Genomic DNA, 18,477 nt, shown 5'->3' on the forward strand with positions numbered 1-18,477 from the left:
TGGGTCATTAGGCCAAAGATTCCCAACAGGATTTTTCAGAGGAAATAATGGGTATGTAAAAGTTATTTTCAGTATTTCAAAAAGCCAAAAGGAAGCTGTGCCTTTATTTGACAAAAGACTATGTGGATTGCCGAAAGTCACATGTTTGTGGTTTTGGTTGGCATTCAGGGGGCTCAGTGAGGTGACACTGACTTATGCCATTATTAAGGTATGCCTATGATTTTAATAAATAAAAATAGGAAATTGATCAGTTATTTTATTAATATTTAGTAAATAGAGTTAACAGGATAGTCTTGCAAAATATGGAATCTATTTTGAAAATAATGAAATAATGTGAATAATGGTGAAAAGGTAGGAAATTACTGATAGTCTCTCTGCCTCCCTATGGCTTTTTCCCATTTAAGAAAAATTAGTTTCTGTCACAGGCATCTTTGAGTAGAGACTAGAGTGTATTTCTAGAAGTGTAGTGTCCAGAGTTTAAGAACTGAGACTTCTGCACCTTGCTCTATGGCCCAGGCAACAGTAAGGAATTTCTAATAACTTCTGATTGTCACATTTTCAAAGGGACATAGACAAGCTGGAGCTTGCCTGGGGAACAGTCTCACTGGAGGCATTCAAAGCCATGCCATATGAAGAGTGTGGGAAGGATGTGAGAATGTTTAGCCTGGAAAAGAAACAGTTTAGCCAAGCGTTTATTTGACATCTTTCTGTAGTGAAGGTCATGTGAAAAGGACTTAGATTGATCAAGGGTGTGACTACTAGAGAAGATTGAGAGCTGGTAAGTGCCAGTTAAAGGGCAAAACATTTTTGCTGTTTATGAGGAGGAGATTTCTTTGTATAGAACCTTCTGAGAAAGGTGTCAGCAGAGTCCTCAGGTGTGCAGCGGGGGTGACATTCAGAGAATTCAAGCCTCATATTGATACTTGAGCCAAAAAATGTTTAAGGCTACTCTGAACTCTCTGATTTTGTGAGATTCCGTATTCTAAGAGTCAACATCTTTTTGTCTGCCCAGCTTTAGTAACCTCTTTGATCACAGCCTTTCATGTTTTATGTACTCATAATAAATAGCAACACCATTTGAATATTTGCCAATAACTTGTTTCTGTGTTACACACAGCTTGCCCTTGCATTTGGAAGTTTGTATGTAGTCTGGTAGATACAAATAATAAGTCTGTTGATGTATAGAATTTTTCTGTGTTTGCAATATTATCAATGGATAGGCAGCTAACTGTATGGAATTAATTACTAGTTAATTTCTGATTTACTCAACTCCAGGCTTCTTTATTTTTAGTCCTGGAGCTATGAGGCTGTATAATTGCCCCTGAGCTAATAGGATTGTGGTAATTTCTTAAAAATCTATGTGCTAGGCATTGTTCTAGGTGCTAAGGATACAGCAGTGAAAAAAGGGGAAAAAAAAAAATACTCTGTTCTCATGGAGCTTCCAATGGGAAAAATAAATAATAAACCCTAAATTTATCAGGTAGTGATAGATCAGGATAAGGGATTAAAGAGAGGTGATGAGTGCTATTGTTTTCATAAGTAACACTCTTCTTCCAGATGATTGCACTGGTCTTAATCTTCAATTTGTAAAATTTCTGTTTAAATATTAAGGCCCTTCCTAACCTTTGTTAATATTTGAACAGAGATTTAAATAAAGGATTTGAAGGAGTGAGTAATCTGTGTGTGTATTTGGAGAAAGAGTATTCATGTCGCCTAGGACAGCAAGTACAAAGGCCCTGAGGCAGGATTTACTTGGCATGTTTGAGGAGGAACAAAAGGTGTGGTCAGGGTGACATAAGTAAGGGGGGAATAGAGGAGAATGAGGTCATAGAAGTGGCAGGGGTCAGAGCATTTAGGGTCCTGTAGGCCCAAGTAAGGACACTGGCTTTTACTCTGAATGACATAGGAAGCTGTTGTTAGAGGCTACAGATCTTTCTGCTCTGGCATTTTGCAAACGGTGTGATAGCCAGCATGTTTCCAATATTTCAACCAGTTTGCTTCTTGCTCTTTAATGATAATTTTTATCAAAGGCATTTCTGATTAGCAGCAATGGAAAACCATTGGTTCTTCAAGGATTTGCCAGAAACTTTGAAGTTTCTGTGTTGGTTATCTACTTTTTCTTCCTCTCTGGGAAGAATAATCTTTCTTTAGTCCTGTTTAGCGTCCTATCTGTACAATTCTCCCAGAAGACTTTTTCTAAACATAACATAACTTATTTGGTCATCAGATGTTCAACAAAGTTAAATTGACTGGCATTTATAAGGGGCCTCTGTGTGAAGATATGCTTCCTGCCTTCAAATAGCTTATATTCTGGTGCATCTTAGCATTAAAGGGGATTTAAGAGAAATATGAAATAGGTAAAAATGTTTCCTTATCCAAATAGATAGTATTGAGGAAGAATTCAGCTCTCCCTGTTAAAATTAATAAAATTAATATTGCTCTTATTGAAAAAAATTTTGCATAAAATTTTCCCTACATAAGTGATACCCATAGAATTTCTGATTCTATTTTGAGATCTCAGTGACCCAGCATTTACAGAACTTCTGTGACTTGAGACTGGGAAACTCCAAGTTTAAGACATCTCTGGTGCCCCCTGCAGGTTAAAGAAATAAAACTAACATTAAATAGAGGGTGATATACAATAGTATTAATATTTAATTAAGCACTGCAAGCAGATACCATTTCTATGGACTTTTTCAGAAGTGAAGGCTCAGTGGGGCCAAGAATAGTTAGTTGACTGAATTTTCACAAAAGTTGCAAGGCTGGGGGAGACACCCCAGATGGAGAGGAACCACATGAGTAGAAAAAAGAAATCTTAGAAGTGAAAATCTTCCAAATACTTTTCAAAACTAATTTTGAAAAAAATTATAGAAGTATAAAATGCCATAGTTCACAAAATTTTTCAAATAATGCTGAAAGGAAGGTGATGAGAAGTAAAATCTTACATCCTCTCCTTGTCCCTCCCCTCAGCAGGGGGTGTGTGTGTGTGTGTGCGCGCATGCACGCGCTTAGTCACTCAGTTATGTCCAACTCTTGCAACCCTATGGACTGTAGCACCCCAGGCTTCTCTGTCCATGGGATTTCCCAGGCAAGAATACTGGAGCAGGTTGCCATTTTCTTCTCCATTGGATCTTCCCAACTCAGGGATTGAACCTGTGTCTCTTGCATCTCCTGCATTGACAGGAGGATTCTTTTAATGCTAAGCCACCCAGGAAGCCCTCAGCATTAGACAACTAAAAAAAAAAAAAATCTTAGGAGCTGAGATAGGGAAAAACCAGTACTTCAGGTCCCTTTTAGTAGAACTCCACCTTAGCAGGGATATGTTCTATATCTCTATTGTTAGTTTCTTTTGCTACTGGGATGGGGGTGTCTCTGAGGAGTAAGCCCACGGTTTCAACTTCCAATCCAGAGGCCTGCACGCTGGTGAATTACCATATAGATGACTTCCTGTTACCGTTGCTTACACATGTTTGCGGTTGTTAATGAGTTATTAATGTTCATTCTGTCCTTAGTCAACAGGCAGAGCTTGCCCTGCAGGAGGCAATTAGAATTGCCCAGGAGTCCAACGATCACGTGTGTCTCCAGCATTGCTTGGTGAGGTCACCCTCCTGTCTTGGAAGTTCTGCCCGTGGGTTGGGTTGTTGGCCTCTGAAAGGCCCCATATGAATTAGGTTGTTTTGCAGTTGGAAGGTCCTCAATGGTGATGGGAAACTAGTTAGATGGTCAGGGGGATTCAGGAAAGGCAACCCAGTTGTATTTATCTTTTTTAATTCTTGACGTCCATTTTGTTCGGGGGCATTTCTTGTCTACAAATTTAAAGGCAGTTTGCCATGCAAAACTGTTGCACCAGACACTGGCATGAAGGAAATGTGTTTGCAGCACCTGGTAACTGGATAAGAGCTTGTGCTGTCAAAGCGTCATCACCACGCACATCATCAAACAAGTAGAACCCAGTTCAGCAACCACCTGAGAATTTTACTGTCTCACTTCCAAGCCTTCCAGGGGCCTCGTGTCTTTTTTTTCTGGAACATTTGCCACTCATGGCTCTCAGAGGTGAAGAAGATAAATGGCTTGTTTATTTCAGTCTGATGGTTTTAATGTGTTAGATGGGTTTCATTTCGGTTCATAATTTGTGAAAGTGTGTTTTAGAGGGCTTATTTTGTCCCTTGTTAATTTGTTCTTACAACCATGCTGATGCTTTCAGTAGAACATTAGCCATTATCATTGTTTTGATACATTTTGATGACTTCTCTTGCCAGAGCTGGCTTTACGTGCTGGGACAGAAGAGATCTGATAGCTATGTTCTGCTGGAACATTCTGTGAAGAAAGCTGTTCATTTTGGGTTACCAGTAAGGCTCATCTTTCTATGAGATTGTTTAAACAATTGGGGTGGTTTTATTCTTGGTAGTTTCATGTGACCTTAATTATTACTCAAACCACTAAGTTCTTTGAATAGGTTTCTCTCTCCTCCTGTTATCCTAATAACATCCGTGAAAGTTCCATTTATCAATTTGATGAGATCTTTGTTTAGTGTATTGATCAGCACTAAACTTCCACGTCTTTATTTAGAAAATGTTTAAGAAAGACTTATTTTTAAACCAGTGACCGGCAAACTCTATGGCCTACAGGCCAAACCTGGCTCACTGCCTGCTCCTGTAAGGCCCTCAAGCTAAGAATGGGTTTTACATTTTTAAATAGTTGGGGGAAAAAAACAAAGAAGAATATGTGGCATAGACCAAATGTGGCCTGCAAACCCTAAATTATTTACTCTCTGGCCCTTTATAGAACAAATTTACTGATCCCTGTTTGAAGTAATAAACAAAGCCACGAACCAGTAAACCTGTATTCCCCAATGACAGATACTGAGGGGCATTGAAAGGGTACAAGTCCTACACATGAAGTAGTAATGACTGTAGAATCTAGATTACTATTGCTCAAAGAACCTTATTCTGCCTCAAAAAAAAACAAAAACAAATGATAGACTTTGTAAGCACATTTTTTGTTATGGATTTAAGTGGACTTGTTTTTAGTTGAGCTTTCATCCTTGAAAATTATACCAGAAGTTAATGAAGAGATAGTTATGCTCCTAATAGGCATTTTTTCCTTAATCTCCTACTACATAATGTACCGAGCACTGTTTAACATGTACTATTTCATTTTAATCCTTAAAATAAGTCTGCATGATAGGTTTGATGCCCATTTTACAGATAGGCTTGTCTAAGAAGCTGAGTGACTGGCCCTAGGTCACACAGTCAGCAGCAGAGGCAGTGTTTAAGTCCAGATCCATTTAGCTTCAGAGCTGGCCCTTCTCACTGTACCATTAGCTTCTCTTCCATCCTCTAGTTTTTCAGGAACATTTCTCATATGGGTCAGGGTCAGGCTGCAGGTACTTTCTTTATAAATAGTGATGTCATTATGCACATGTTGAAATATCACAACTTTCTGAAGAGCAAAACAAATTCTGTCTTGTCATCTCTATCTTGAGTTGTGCATTTGTCTGTCTCCTTAGTACCTCGCCTCCCTAGGAATACAGTCTCTGGTTCAGCAGAGAGCTTTTGCTGGGAAGACGGCAAACAAACTTATGGATGCCCTAAAGGACTCGGACCTCCTGCACTGGAAACACAGCCTGTCAGAGCTCATCGATATCAGCATCGCCCAGAAGACAGCCATCTGGAGACTCTATGGCCGTAGGTGCGTCTTCAAGCCCGCCATCAGGGCTGCGAGGACACAAGTCCTCTTACAGATGAGCGGAAGCCAGCAGACCAGTGCTCTGAGGGCCAAATGGATGGAGGTTGTTTGTGCAGGGGGTTAAAGAAAGTGCTTTAAAGTTTTAAAATATTTTCTACTTTGCACACAGGCTTTGCAAAGGTTTTTCCTATGCCTGTTTTTTTTTTTTAATCTACTTCTTTTTAAAATTAATTAAGTAGTTATTTATTTTTGGCTTCACTGGGTCTTCGTTGCTGCGTGCTGGCTTTCTCTAGTTGCTGCAGGCAGGCCCACTCTAGCTGCGGTGCACAGGCTTCTCACTGCAGTGGCTTCTCCTGCTGTGCAGCTCTCGTTCTCAGGTGGGCTTCAGTAGTTGTGGCTCAAGGACTCTAGGAATCACGCTCTGTAGCTGTGGTCCACAGGCTTAGTTGCCCTGAGGCATGTGAGATCTTCCATGACCAGGAATTGAACCGGTGTCCCCTGCATTGCAAGGCAGACTCGTAACCACTAGATCACCAGGGAAGCTCCTTCTCTGCCTGTTTTTATTTATTCCTCCCAGCTGCTCTGGGAGGTGGCTTGGGGGGTGATCTCCATTCTCAGATACGTAGGACAAGGTTCACACATCTGATCTGCCCCAGATAACAATTGAGTTAACAAGTTAACAAGTTAACAAGTTAACAAGTATGGACCTCCACACTCAAACTGAGATCCTTGGACTCCAAACACCATGCCCGTACTCTGAGATGCCATGGGCCACAGTCACTCAAGTTGAGCACCCTCTTAACCCCAAAGCTGTTATGTGATGAAAGCTGCTTCCCTGTTAACCAGGGTGTGTTCTCTGGACCATCTCTGGCCTGGTGTTTAATTCCATTTAGCCTCCTTTGTTGCTGTTCAGTTGCTAAGTCATATCTGACTCTTTACGACCCTGTGGACTGCAGCCCACCAGGCTCTTCTGTCCTCCAGTCTCTCCTAGAGTTTGCTCAAATTCATGTCCAAGCTTGGAAGTAAATTCTGAACCAGATTTTTAATCCTGGAGCCCTGTTGCTACCTCACCTCTCACCTAGACAATCTGCTGTTTCTAGGAATTCAGTGATGAAAGGAAGTGCCTATTGTATCAGTCTTGTTTTTGTACTTGAAATAATTTTTGGCACAGTGTGGTGTGAAACAGATGCAGACACTGGCCACTGCTTCCACCGTCAGAGCAGCCGGTGCCAAGATGGCATCAAGTCTGAATTTACCGTGAAAGCTAATTAACATACTGTGGCCCCAGGGAAGATTACAGGCAGAGATGGGGTGGGAGAGGTCTGGAACTTGGAGCTCCCCGTTGTGTCATAACCACCATGTGTTTCCTTTGAGGCCGCACATCTAGATTGCTTTCCTGCTCTCCTTGTCCCAAGGACAGGAGGTCTGGCACTGGGAGACAGCTGCTCTCACGGAACCAGAACCTGCAGAGAGGCGTCACCTCCTCCCGTTTCCTCCCGGGGTAACTGTAGGGTGTAGCTGAGGGGCACCTGGGTCTCTCAACTGACGGGGATGCCTTTATGTCCTCTCCCCAGCACTATGGCCCTGCAGCAAGCCCAGATGTTGCTGAGCATGAACAGCCTGGAGTCGGTGAACGCGGGCGTGCAGCAGAACAACACGGAGTCATTCGCTGTAGCGCTTTGTCACCTCGCTGAGCTGCATGCGGAGCAGGTAGGCAGGTGACCCGGCCAGCGTGCTTCTGGAGCAGTACAGGCTCTGCCGTTTCTTTTCTCTCAGTCAGTTCAGTCGCTCAGTTGTGTCTGACTCTTTGCGACCCCATGAATCACAGCACACCAGGCCTCCCGGTCCATCACCAACTCCCGGAGTTCACTCAAACTCATGTCCATCGAGTCGGTGATGCCATCCAGCCATCTCATCCTCTGCCGTCCCCTTCTCCTCCTGCCCCCAATCCCTCCCAGCATCAGGGTCTTTTCCAATGAGTCAACTCTTCACATGAGGTGGCCAAAGTATTGGAGTTTCAGCTTTAGCATCAGTCCTTCCAATGAATACCCAGGACTGATCTCCTTTAGGATGGACTGGTTGTATCTCTTTGCAGTCCAAGGAACTCTCAAGAGTCTTCTCCAACAAAAGCACTGGACAGCTCTGGTTGGATGGAAGTGGCGGAAAGGGTGAAATCCCATGAGTAGAAATGGACTGGGTACAGAGTCTACAAGGTTTGTGGAGCTGAGGACCTCTTCCAGCATCAGGGAAGGGACTAAGAGATCAGCTATTTCTAGGTAACAGATGGAATAAAAAGGAGCCTTTGAAATTTAGGGTGGAAGAGCTGTGTGTTTGTGGGAAAGGGAAGAACGTAATAAGAACACAGCTAAAATGATAACAGCTAAGGTGTGTTGTACATTTGTTCTGTGCCGGGCTCAGTGATTTCCATGTGTGATTATCCAGATTCCTCACAGTAGCCCCATCAGGTCAGCTTTGGTATCATCCCATTTCACAGAAGAGAAACCGAGTTCCTGGGAGCAAAGTCCTAGACCAGTGAATGTCAGTGTCAGATCTTCAACCCAAGGCTTACTGATTCCAAAGAAAGACATTGGGAGTAGGGCATAACCTTGACTTACAGCCCAAGTAATTTTACATAAATCTCTTTATAGGGGATTGATGCAAGGGTTGCTCATGTTGCTCTCGGCTTTCTTTTCCCTTTGCTCAAAAACATCTACTTTCATGAGAAAAGGTCAGGGAACGCTCTTATCTAGAGCTAACTCACTAACTGCTGCCTTGCTGTAAGTGCATTTCCTTGATCATATTATTTTCTCCACCTCTTTGTGGTATAATAATGATCGCTAGGTTGCATCATAGCACTCAATATTCTTTAATCCTCAGCCTGAAGATCCTTGAGTGGTTTCCGCCCCTTTCAGAAGTCTGTAAATACTTCTCTCTACTGGATATATTTTAGCATTTTACAATTCTCTAACTAGCTGTGGAAACAGAGGGCGTGAATGGGCTCTGGCCGATGGCATCTGCCTGCACCTCCATCAGCTGCTTTCTTCTTGTACCTGGGAAGCATCACCCATGCTTCCTGACATCAAAACAGGCCAGCGGCTCTTGCTGTTTGCTCTCCTCCAGGAATGCTGCACATTAATCACTTTCTCCTTCTTGTAATGGCACTGGAACCTCTTTAACATTGATTCTTTTCCTCTGCTGGTGCCTTGGTTAAGCGGAGCATTTGTAACAAATGAGTCAGGGCACATTCAGTTAGGTACTGGTATAAGCTTCATATTAACTTTTTTCCCCCAACAGCTTTATTGAGATGTAATTCACATGGCCCACAATCCACCCATTTAAAGTGTCCCCTGGTGACTCTTTCTCATAGTATTCTCCCCACTGTTGTTGTTATTTAGTTGCTCAGTCATGTCTGCCTCTTTGCGACCCCATGGACTGTAGCCCGCCAGGCTTCTCTGTCCATAAGATTTTCCAGGGAAGAATGCTGGCGTGAGTTGCCATTTCCTTCTCCAGGAAATCTTCCCAACCCAGGGGTCGAACGTGCGTCTCCCACTTTGGCAGGTGGATGGATTCTTTACCACTGAGCCACTTGGGAAGCCCCTTTCTCACTCACCTGAGCCTTAAACAGTGAAATAGGGAATTCTTTGGCTGCCCAGTGTTTCAGTTCAGTTGCTCAGTCGTGTCCGACTCTTTGCGACCCCATGAATCACAGCAGCCAGGCCTCCCTGTCCATCACCAACTCCCAGAGTTCACCCAAACTCACGTCCATCGAGTCAGTCATGCCATCCAGTCATCTCATCCTCTGTCGTCCCCTTCTCCTCCTGCCCCCAATCCCTCCCAGCATCAGAGTCTTTTCCAGTGAGTCAACTCTTCGCATGAGGTGGCCAAAGTACTGGAGTTTCAGCTTTAGCATCATTCCTTCCAAAGAAATCCCAGGGCTGATCTCCTTCAGAATGGACTGGTTGGATCTCCTTGCAGTCCAAGGGACTCTCAAGAGTCTTCTCCAACACCACAGTTCAAAAGCATCAATTCTTCGGCGCTCAGCCTTCTTCACAGTCCAACTCTCACATCCATACATGACCACAGGGGAAAACCATAGCCTTGACTAGACGGATCTTTGTTGGCAAAGTAATGTCTCTGCTTTTGAATATGCTATCCAGGTTGGTTATAACTTTCCTTCCAAGGAGTAAGTGTCTTTTAATTTCATGGCTGCAGTCATCATCTGCAGTGATTTTGGAGCCCCCCAAAACAAAGTCTGACACTGTTTCCACTGTTTCCCCATCTATTTCCCATGAAGTGATGGGACCAGATGCCATGATCTTTGTTTTCTGAATGTTGAGCTTTAAGCCAACTTTTTCACTCTCCACTTTCACTTTCATCAAGAGGCTTTTTAGTTCCTCTTCACTTTCTGCCATAAGGGTCGTGTCATCTGCATATCTGAGGTTATTGATATTTCTCCTGGCAATCTTGATTCCAGTGTTTAGGAGTCCACAATTTCACTGCCGAGTGTCCAGGTTCAATCCCTGGTTGGGGAACTAAGATCCTGCAAGTCAAGCGGCACAACCAAAAAAGTAAAAATAAACAGTGAAATAACTTCCCTTTGGTCCTTTTTGGGTTATGTGGGGTAGAAATTATTTCTTTTCTGCTGGAATGGAGAACTACTTGACAAAAATCTGGTCTTGGCTCACTTCTTTAGCCTTGACACTTTCTCCAAGGCCAGTTGTTAATTGTTCTGTGATTTTTACTGGGGATTAGACCTGAAGTGGCAGCCCACTCCAGTGTTCTTGCCTGGAGAATCCCAGGGATGGCAGAGCCTGATGGGCTGCCGTCTGTGGGGTTGCACAGAGCTGGACACGACTGAAGCGCCGCCGCAGCAGCAGCAGACCTGAAAAGTAATCTCACTCTTTGACTTTGTATTAATCTTAGCATTTCCCGCCCCCGCTTCCATCTCTGGGCTTCTGTGAAAGCTCTCATCATCGCCTGGTTCCATTGGAAGGCTCTAATTGCACAGCTAGAAGACAGTGGCTGCTTTATTTCCATTCAGTCCCTTTCCCCACCGCTCTTCAACCTGCCTTAGAAAGACTTCTCTAATGTTAGAACATCGACCATGTAGATGAACCCACTGGGCTGATGACTGTTACATTTTCAATTACACAGATTAGATTTACACCTGTGAAATTAAGCTTGGCCAGCTGCGGAGAAGGCAGTTTTATCACAAGTTTCTATTTGCTCTTTTATTTCCTTTGTGTGTGCTCTAAGTTGTATCCTGAAATTGATCTCCAGATAAACTGGGTGCTGCCCTGTGGTATATGGCAGTGTCTGGCGCTTGGGTGAACCTGTAAAGAAGTGATGGGGTCTGAGCTGCTGTTGGCAAGCTTCCTCCTACAGGCCAGAGGAAGTGTTGAGAGAGCTGGCTCCCTTTGCTCTCTCTGCGTAATTCTGATTGGTTGTGTCACGTTCCTCTCCCGGCCTCAGGAAGTGACAGGTCACGATGGGAGTGTTTTGGACGAGTATTGCCAATTGTGCACTGTTCTTTCTACTTGGCCTGAAGGTTTGACAGCCATCCACACGCCCAACTCCATAGGGTAGTCATGAAAATAACTGGCAATATTAGCCAGTTAAAATCACAAAAATAAAAAGATTAATGATCTTCTATTGTAATTTGCATTTCATCTACTTCAAATAGAAGTTCACTTGTGGTCTTAAATGAGCTTCTATATAGACTGAAGATACATTACCTAATCAGGGTCTTCCCTGGTGGTCCAGAGGCTAAGACTTTGTTCTCCCAATGCAGGGGGCCTAGGTTTGATCCCTGGTCAGGGAACTAGATCCCACATGCCGCAACTAAAGGTCCCATATGCCACAGTGAAGATGGAAGATCCTGCATGCCCCATCTAAGACCTAGCACACCAAAATAAATAAACTTTTTTTTCAAAGATAAATTACTTAATCAGAGGATTGGGATAAATTGAAAAGCTTTTTGGTTAATAAGATAAACAGCTATTTAGGAATGTGAAAAAGACATGGACATGTATTCACAGAAAAAGACATAAATGATTATAAAACATGAAAAAAACTTCAATCTAGTCATTAAAGAAATTAAAATTAATACAGTGAAATAACCAGTTTCACCAAACAAGTAGGCAAAGAAAATTAAATATAAGGGGAGGAGAAAGGTGCAGGATGCCAGCGTAAAAGTACTTGGTATATTTCTGAGGGAACTTCCCTGGCGGTCCAGTGGTTAGGACTCTGCTTTTACTGCAGGGGGCACGAGTCTGACCCCTGTTCAGGGAACTGGGATCCCACGTACCACACAGCCAAAATGTAAGACAAATAAAAACAAAAGAAAAGTATTTGGTACATTTCTATATGGTAATTTAGTAATGTGTGTGTGTGTTAGTTGCTTAGGTGTGTCCAACTCCTTTGCGAGCCCATGGACTGTAGCCCACCAGGCTTCTCTGACCATGGAATTTTCCAGGCAAGGATACTAGAATGGGTTGCCATTCTTGTCTCCAGGGAATATTCCTGACCCAGGGACTGAACCCAAGTCTCCTGCATTGCAGACAGATTCTTTAACATCTGAGCCACCAGGGAAGCCCAATTTAGTAATACATGTGTCAAAAAGCGTAAACGTGCCTACCACTTAGCCCAGCAATTCTACTTCTAAGGTATTATCCTAAGGAAATAATTGGACAAGTATGAAAAGATATATGCAGTAAGATAGTCATTCTAGCATTTTTAAAATGGAAGAAATTGGAAGCAATCAAAATATTTCAAGCAAGGAGATTATTTTGGTGGACTATAATTTATTCACCTAATAAAGTACTATGGTGTATAGATTTGGGCTTGTTGACACTGGAAAGATTGACTCATTGAAAAAATATTTATTGAGTGCCTATTGTGTGGTAAGGAGTACTGTAGGCAATGTATAAAAAATGGTACATATACCTATTTTTGGAATATTTACATGTTTCATATTCATGTGCATATAAGAAGTTCAGAAGGGTATGTGCCAAGAAATTACTATGATTATCTTCTCGAAGATTAAAAGTAATTTGTGTTTTTTCTCATTGTTCATGTGTATTTTGTAAGTTTTTTTCCTAGAGTGAACATGTGTTACACATGTAATTAAAAAAAATGATTTTAAGTATACGTGAAATACATTAGAGCCTAAAAAAAAAAGGCCCTTTGATATTTGCCACTCTCTGCCTAGGGGCATCCAGGTTGCTGCACAAAAACAGGTGAGTCGCAGCAACATCCGGTGTGTGGGGCAGCAGGCAGGGCATCAGCACAGGTGTGCTAAACAAACCGTGGCTTTCTCTTTCAGGGCTGTTTCGCCGCTGCTTCAGAAGTGTTAAAGCACTTGAAGGAGAGATTCCCACCTAATAGTCAGCATGCCCAGGTAACCTGCCTTTTGTGTGTCATCAATTTATTTTTGAAAAGACCATATGTAGTGTATTATTGTCAGAATAGAATACTGGAGCGTCACCTCTTGCTTCCTTTCTGTGACGTCTGGTCAGCGTAGGAGACTCTGTAAGATGTGTTCAAGGTTGAGAAATAAACTCTGAAAAGAGATTAAAGTAGGATATTTTTTCATTCCTGTCTTCATGGTTTTAAATGAATATCCCTTATATCTCTAATCAATTGTCCTTTGATAGATCAAGAGTTAGGTCTCCATTTTGTTACTCTGTCTTTTACTTCTCAGCTCCAGCTGCCAACCTTTTGGGCAGATGTTGTATCCAGAGGGAATGAGCTTTATAAAGCAGTCCTAGGCTCTCTGTTCCTTGTTGCACAGATTTCCATCTCTGATGGAGCCAAGAAAATCTATTACGAAGGTCATCTTTCTCTTCCTCCCCTTATCCAGTTTAGCCTTCAGACAATTAGGGAATTTGAAATCATAAAAGACCATGGCCTGAGGATCTCCTCCTGTTGGTCCCTAGAGGAAGGCTGCCATTCACGTGGGTTGTTGGCCCCACCTCAGTAGATACGGTGTGGATGCCCATCTGCTTATAAGCTATGCTGGGATCTCATTGCTGCATTCAGCAGACTGTGAGCTAAATTCAAAGTACCCAGACAGAAAGGTGGTGAGCAAACTAAAGAGAAGCTTAGCACCCAAGGATGCTGTGGGGAAAAAGAATTAAGCGTGGTTCTGTGGTAACGCTCACTTTTAAAGAAGGTGCACAGTAAAGAAAAAGACAATTTAACTCACATTCTACAAAATACATCTATATAGGGCTGATAAATAGGTGAAAAGGCACTCAACCTGGCTATTGATCAAGGGAAATACAAATGAAAAAACAGTGAGATAGTCATACCCATCAGATCAGCCAGAAGTAAAATATCTGACACCACTGATTGTTGGTGAGTGTGTGAAGCAATAAGATATCATGCACTGCCAGTGGGACTGTAAACTGGTGTGACCCATCTGAAGAACAAGTGGCCGCTGTGTTAAGGAGAAGGTGTATATATCCTACAGCCCAGCCTCTCTGCTGCTTGCTGTGTACCCAGGATAAGTATTGCACCCAAGTGATGTAGGAGAGTGTCTGCTGCAGCACTGTTCAGAAAAGTGAGAAGTTGGAACTACCATCAACACGAGAACAGATAAGTTGTCACATTTTCATACAACTGAAAACTATACACCAGTGAAAAGAAATTAATTAGAACTACTTGTGTTAACATGCATAAGCATCCCCCCCCCGCCCAAATAATGTTGAGCTCAAAAGCACGTTGTCAAAGAATGCATACAGTATGATTCTGTTTATTTATACAAAGTTTAAAAAAATGTAAGATTATACTATATATTGTTTCAGGATGAGTAAATATTTTGTAAAAGTATAAAAACATGAATGGGAATGATAACAAATCAAATGTTTCCTTTGAAAACAGAGAGGAGAATGGAATTTTCAAAGGACCTCAACATGTAACAGTTTCTCAAGCACATAAAGCAAAATGTTGTGATTTGACAAAGTTGATGGTTGCCACACATGTGTTTATTTTATTTAGTGCTTTTTCTTTAAATACTTGACATATTAAAAAAATTTTTTTTAAGTCTAAAAAAAAATGTGTGTGAATTGCAAGGATATTTACTAAGCGAGCCAAAATACTTTTGTTTCTATTGAATAATGAGGTGAACATCTGTCATTCTGTTTTTACTTGTTTTTTTTCTCATTAGTTATGGATGCTGTGTGATCAAAAAATACAGTTTGACAGAGCAATGAATGATGGCAAATATCATTTAGCTGATTCGCTCGTTACAGGAATCACAGCTCTTAATAGCATAGAGGGTGTATATAGGTAAGAAATTTTGAAAACTCCTCAACCCCAGAATGAAATAATTCTCAAATGGCTTTATTCTTATTAGTTTTGTCCGTGAATCAATTTATTAACTTTGGCCTAGGAAAAAAAATTTCTTTTCTGTTTATTACCTATTTATTATAGGCCGTTAGAAAATCCAAATAAGCAAAATGGAGAAAGTTATTCAGAGATAAGCACTAATATGCTATCTCTAATTCCAGATTTTTTTTCTTGTGTGCATGTATATGTGTGTGTGTGTGTGTGTGTTCACATATGTGCTCACAGAGACACACATACACTTTTTTTTTTCTCTTTTAACACAAATTATATCAGATGCAATTATTCCCCTTGGGAGGTTTACATGCTAATCGAGGAAACAGGAATTCTAACCCTGAAGCTGACTCTCCTTAAAACCCTCACAAAACAGTGACATAACCATTCGTGTCTATTTTCTTTCTGTATCAGAAAAGCAATTGTCCTACAGGCTCAGAACCAAATGTCAGAGGCACACAAGCTTCTACAGAAATTGTTGATTCATTGTCAGAGAACCAGGAACACGGAGATGGTGATCAGGTAAGGGAGGGCTTTTGTGCATCTGCCCTCGGAGGTGCTTCGTGCTGGTTTTCCTCACACGTGCCTTCCTCTTTGTGGGCAGCGTCCTGCTGTCTGTGGCGGAGCTGTACTGGCGGTCTTCCTCCCCGACCATCGCACTGCCTGTGCTCCTGCAGGCCCTGGCTCTCTCCAAGGAGTACCGGTTGCAGCACTTGGCCTCTGAAACGGTGCTGAACTTGGCTTTTGCCCAGGTAAACCAATTGCTGTTTATATAGCACGTGTTAGTACTCGAGAACTGGTGAGTCTGTTACTACTCTCTGGTTTTGAAAAGGATCCTAGTGAGCTTTTTTGCTTCTCGATATTGAAATCTGGATATGGAGTCTCACTGTGCAAGCCTTCCATGGAAGTCTGGAGTTGTGAACTTGGTGACAAGCTGACACCTCCCAGTGGCACTGGCTTTACAGAGCTGTGTGTTTACAAAGGAGGATGCGCCTCTTCACTGAGGATATTGCATGGTATTAATGACTTAGCCAGCCCAGAGCTGTGCTTGATTTAACAAGAGAACAGATAAGGAAATAAGGAAGTCATGTGTTCAGTGAAATATTTTAGAAGTTAAATTGCATTTTGCATTTGTTTTCCATCTCCCCCTGTAGACTGTAAAGACCATGAGAGAAGGGACTGTTTCTTCCTGGGTATATCAACCTGGTAGGATCCACACCTTATTGTTGCTTAGTCGCTAAGTCATGTCAGACACTTTTGTGGCCCCATGGACTATAGCGAACCAGGCTTCTCCGTCCATAGAATTTCCCAGGCAAGAATACTAGAGTAAGTTGCTGTCTCCTTCTCCAGGGGATCTTCCCGACCCAGGGATTAAACCTGCATCTCCTGCATTGGCAAGTGGATTCTTACCCACTCGGCCATACTCAATCGTGTCTGACTCTTTGCAACCCCATGGACTGTATAGTCCATGGAATTCTCCAGGCCAGAATACTGGAGTGGGTAGCCTTTCCCTTCTCCAGGGAAATCTTCCCAGTCCAGGGATCGAACCCAGGTCTCCTACATTACAGGTGGATTCTTTACCACATGAGCCACAAGGGAAGCCCAAGAATACTGGAGTGGGTAGCCTTTCCCTTCTCCAGAGGATCTTCCCAACCTAGGAATTGAACCAGGGTCTCTCGCATTGCAGGCAGATTCTTTACCAACTGAGCTATGAGGGAATCCGGCCACCGGGGAAGTCCTCCCTTACACAGCTACTTCAGCCTTTTTGAATCATCAATGTAAAAGATTTTTGTAGAGACAGAAACCTTTCTATAGTATAAATAACTATTCCCGCCTTTATCTCTTGTAGTCTGAAATCAGATGGTCATGCATTCTGTTCTCTAAGAGTGTGGTACACATTAAAGATAGTACGTGTTAGGGAGAAAGTAAGCCAGACATTGCAATTCAGGAGAGCAGAGCCAGAAATGAAGCCCTTCCTGTAGTGGGCAGTGGGTGCGGGTGTGTATAGCACCATGATGTTTCTTTTTCAGCTTATCCTTGGAATCCCAGAACAGGCCTTAAGTCTTCTCCATATGGCCATCGAGCCCATCTTGGCTGATGGGGCTGTCCTGGACAAAGGCCGGGCCATGTTCTTGGTGGCCAAGTGCCAGGTGGCATCAGCAGCTTCCTGTGAGCCACTGAAGAAAGCAGAAGGTAGGAAACCATACAAGATTTTTAGGCAATACTGTTAAAAACACTTGTAAAATTTTGAGTGTTCACAAATACATGTGAAAATTTCATGCACCATTTAAAGTCCTTTCACTTTCGTGCTTGCATGAAGGTTGAAGGCAAGTGAATTGTTATTTTAACCCTGCAGAACTAGGTGCCAGGTTGGAAAGCAGGACTAAAGACCTAGTTTTTTATTTGTTTTTTGTTTTTTTCTCTTTCTCAAAGAGTAGAATGTAAAAGTTTCTGGTACATGCTAAATCAATAAAAATAGATATGAAGGTCTGAAAACTACATGTGAAGCATTGAGTTAAAAATGTGTGGTATTTCCCCCATTTTCCAACAGCTCTGGAGGCCGCCATTGAGAACCTCAACGAAGCCAAGAACTATTTTGCAAAGGTCGACTGCAAAGAGCAAATCAGAGACGTCGTTTACTTCCAGGCCAGACTCTACCACACCCTGGGGAAGACTCAGGAAAGGAATCGGTGTGCGATGCTCTTCCGGCAGCTGCATCAGGACCTGCCCTTTCACGGGGTGCCCTTGATAAATCTTCTCTAATGAGAACACCCCCACTGGATGCCTGTGCAAAAAGTATAAGATTTTGGACTTGTTCATACTCCCTCCCTCCACATACATGATGTATATGATGTCTGTCTTACCAGTAAACTGCATTCTGATTAGTCTTGTCTTATTTTGTTGCTAAAATAAACACATTTGTTTTCCCTCTTCTTTCTTTTGAAAAGATAGAAAGGATACTGACTTTTTCTTAATAAATGCCTGGTTTATTGCTAAATTAGTGCAAGTGTTAAAGATTATATTCTCTCCAGGCAAAACTGCCAATATCTTATTAGAAATCGTGCACAATCTCCACCACTGTGTAAAATTCATCTTGCATCTGTGCTCAGACAAGAGCTCTTGTGAGTATTGGTAGATCTCTCAAGGGGGTTGAGGCCAGTTTTTCAGAGGCTTGAGTTTTCCTTCGAAGCTGCCCTGCTTTGTTCTGTTGGACTGCTGCTCGTTGTGGGCCTGTTTGTGCCTGCAAGCACATGTCAATCCCTGACTGGAGATTAAGATGGAAGAGGTCTTTTTATGGGTTTTTGGACCCATGACAAGAAGCATATTTCAGTCACTTTGTGGGTGTTGACTTTCTCATCTCTTCTGCATGAGTATGTTTTTTCTTTACTTAACTAAGTAAATGAGGGGTGAGATAAGGAATTCCTCCTGAATAAGGTGATTATAAGT

The 18,477-nt window shown here is 42.3% G+C and overlaps 1 protein-coding gene across 6 annotated transcripts in view; it reads left to right on the forward strand.

Annotated features, from left to right (window-relative positions):
* Window positions 1-17,915, forward strand: part of ANAPC5 (anaphase promoting complex subunit 5) — a 35,295-nt gene extending 17,380 nt beyond the window's left edge. For 3 of the 6 annotated variants that reach the window (XR_015144476.1, XR_015144477.1, XR_015144478.1), the window contains 10 exons: window positions 3,513-3,594; window positions 4,260-4,349; window positions 5,510-5,691; window positions 7,263-7,398; window positions 13,013-13,087; window positions 14,162-14,979; window positions 15,445-15,552; window positions 15,635-15,782; window positions 17,061-17,223; window positions 17,582-17,915. Coding sequence is in view for 3 of the 6 variants with exons in the window: in XM_086347654.1 (XP_086203780.1) it covers window positions 3,513-3,594; window positions 4,260-4,349; window positions 5,510-5,691; window positions 7,263-7,398; window positions 13,013-13,087; window positions 14,858-14,979; window positions 15,445-15,552; window positions 15,635-15,782; window positions 17,061-17,223; window positions 17,582-17,793 (1,318 nt within the window). In the remaining 3 variants the exon portion in view is untranslated. The remainder of the gene's footprint in view (window positions 1-3,512; window positions 3,595-4,259; window positions 4,350-5,509; window positions 5,692-7,262; window positions 7,399-13,012; window positions 13,088-14,161; window positions 14,980-15,444; window positions 15,553-15,634; window positions 15,783-17,060; window positions 17,224-17,581) is intronic. The other 3 variants (XM_086347654.1, XM_086347655.1, XM_086347656.1) reach the window with 1 other exon arrangement.
* The last annotated feature ends 562 nt before the right edge of the window (window positions 17,916-18,477 follow it).

Source organism: Bos grunniens, chromosome 17, assembly GCF_055505025.1.
Source record: "Bos grunniens cultivar Pamir isolate PY7600 chromosome 17, Bosgru_T2T1.0, whole genome shotgun sequence".
Classification (NCBI taxonomy): Eukaryota; Metazoa; Chordata; class Mammalia; order Artiodactyla; family Bovidae; genus Bos; species Bos grunniens.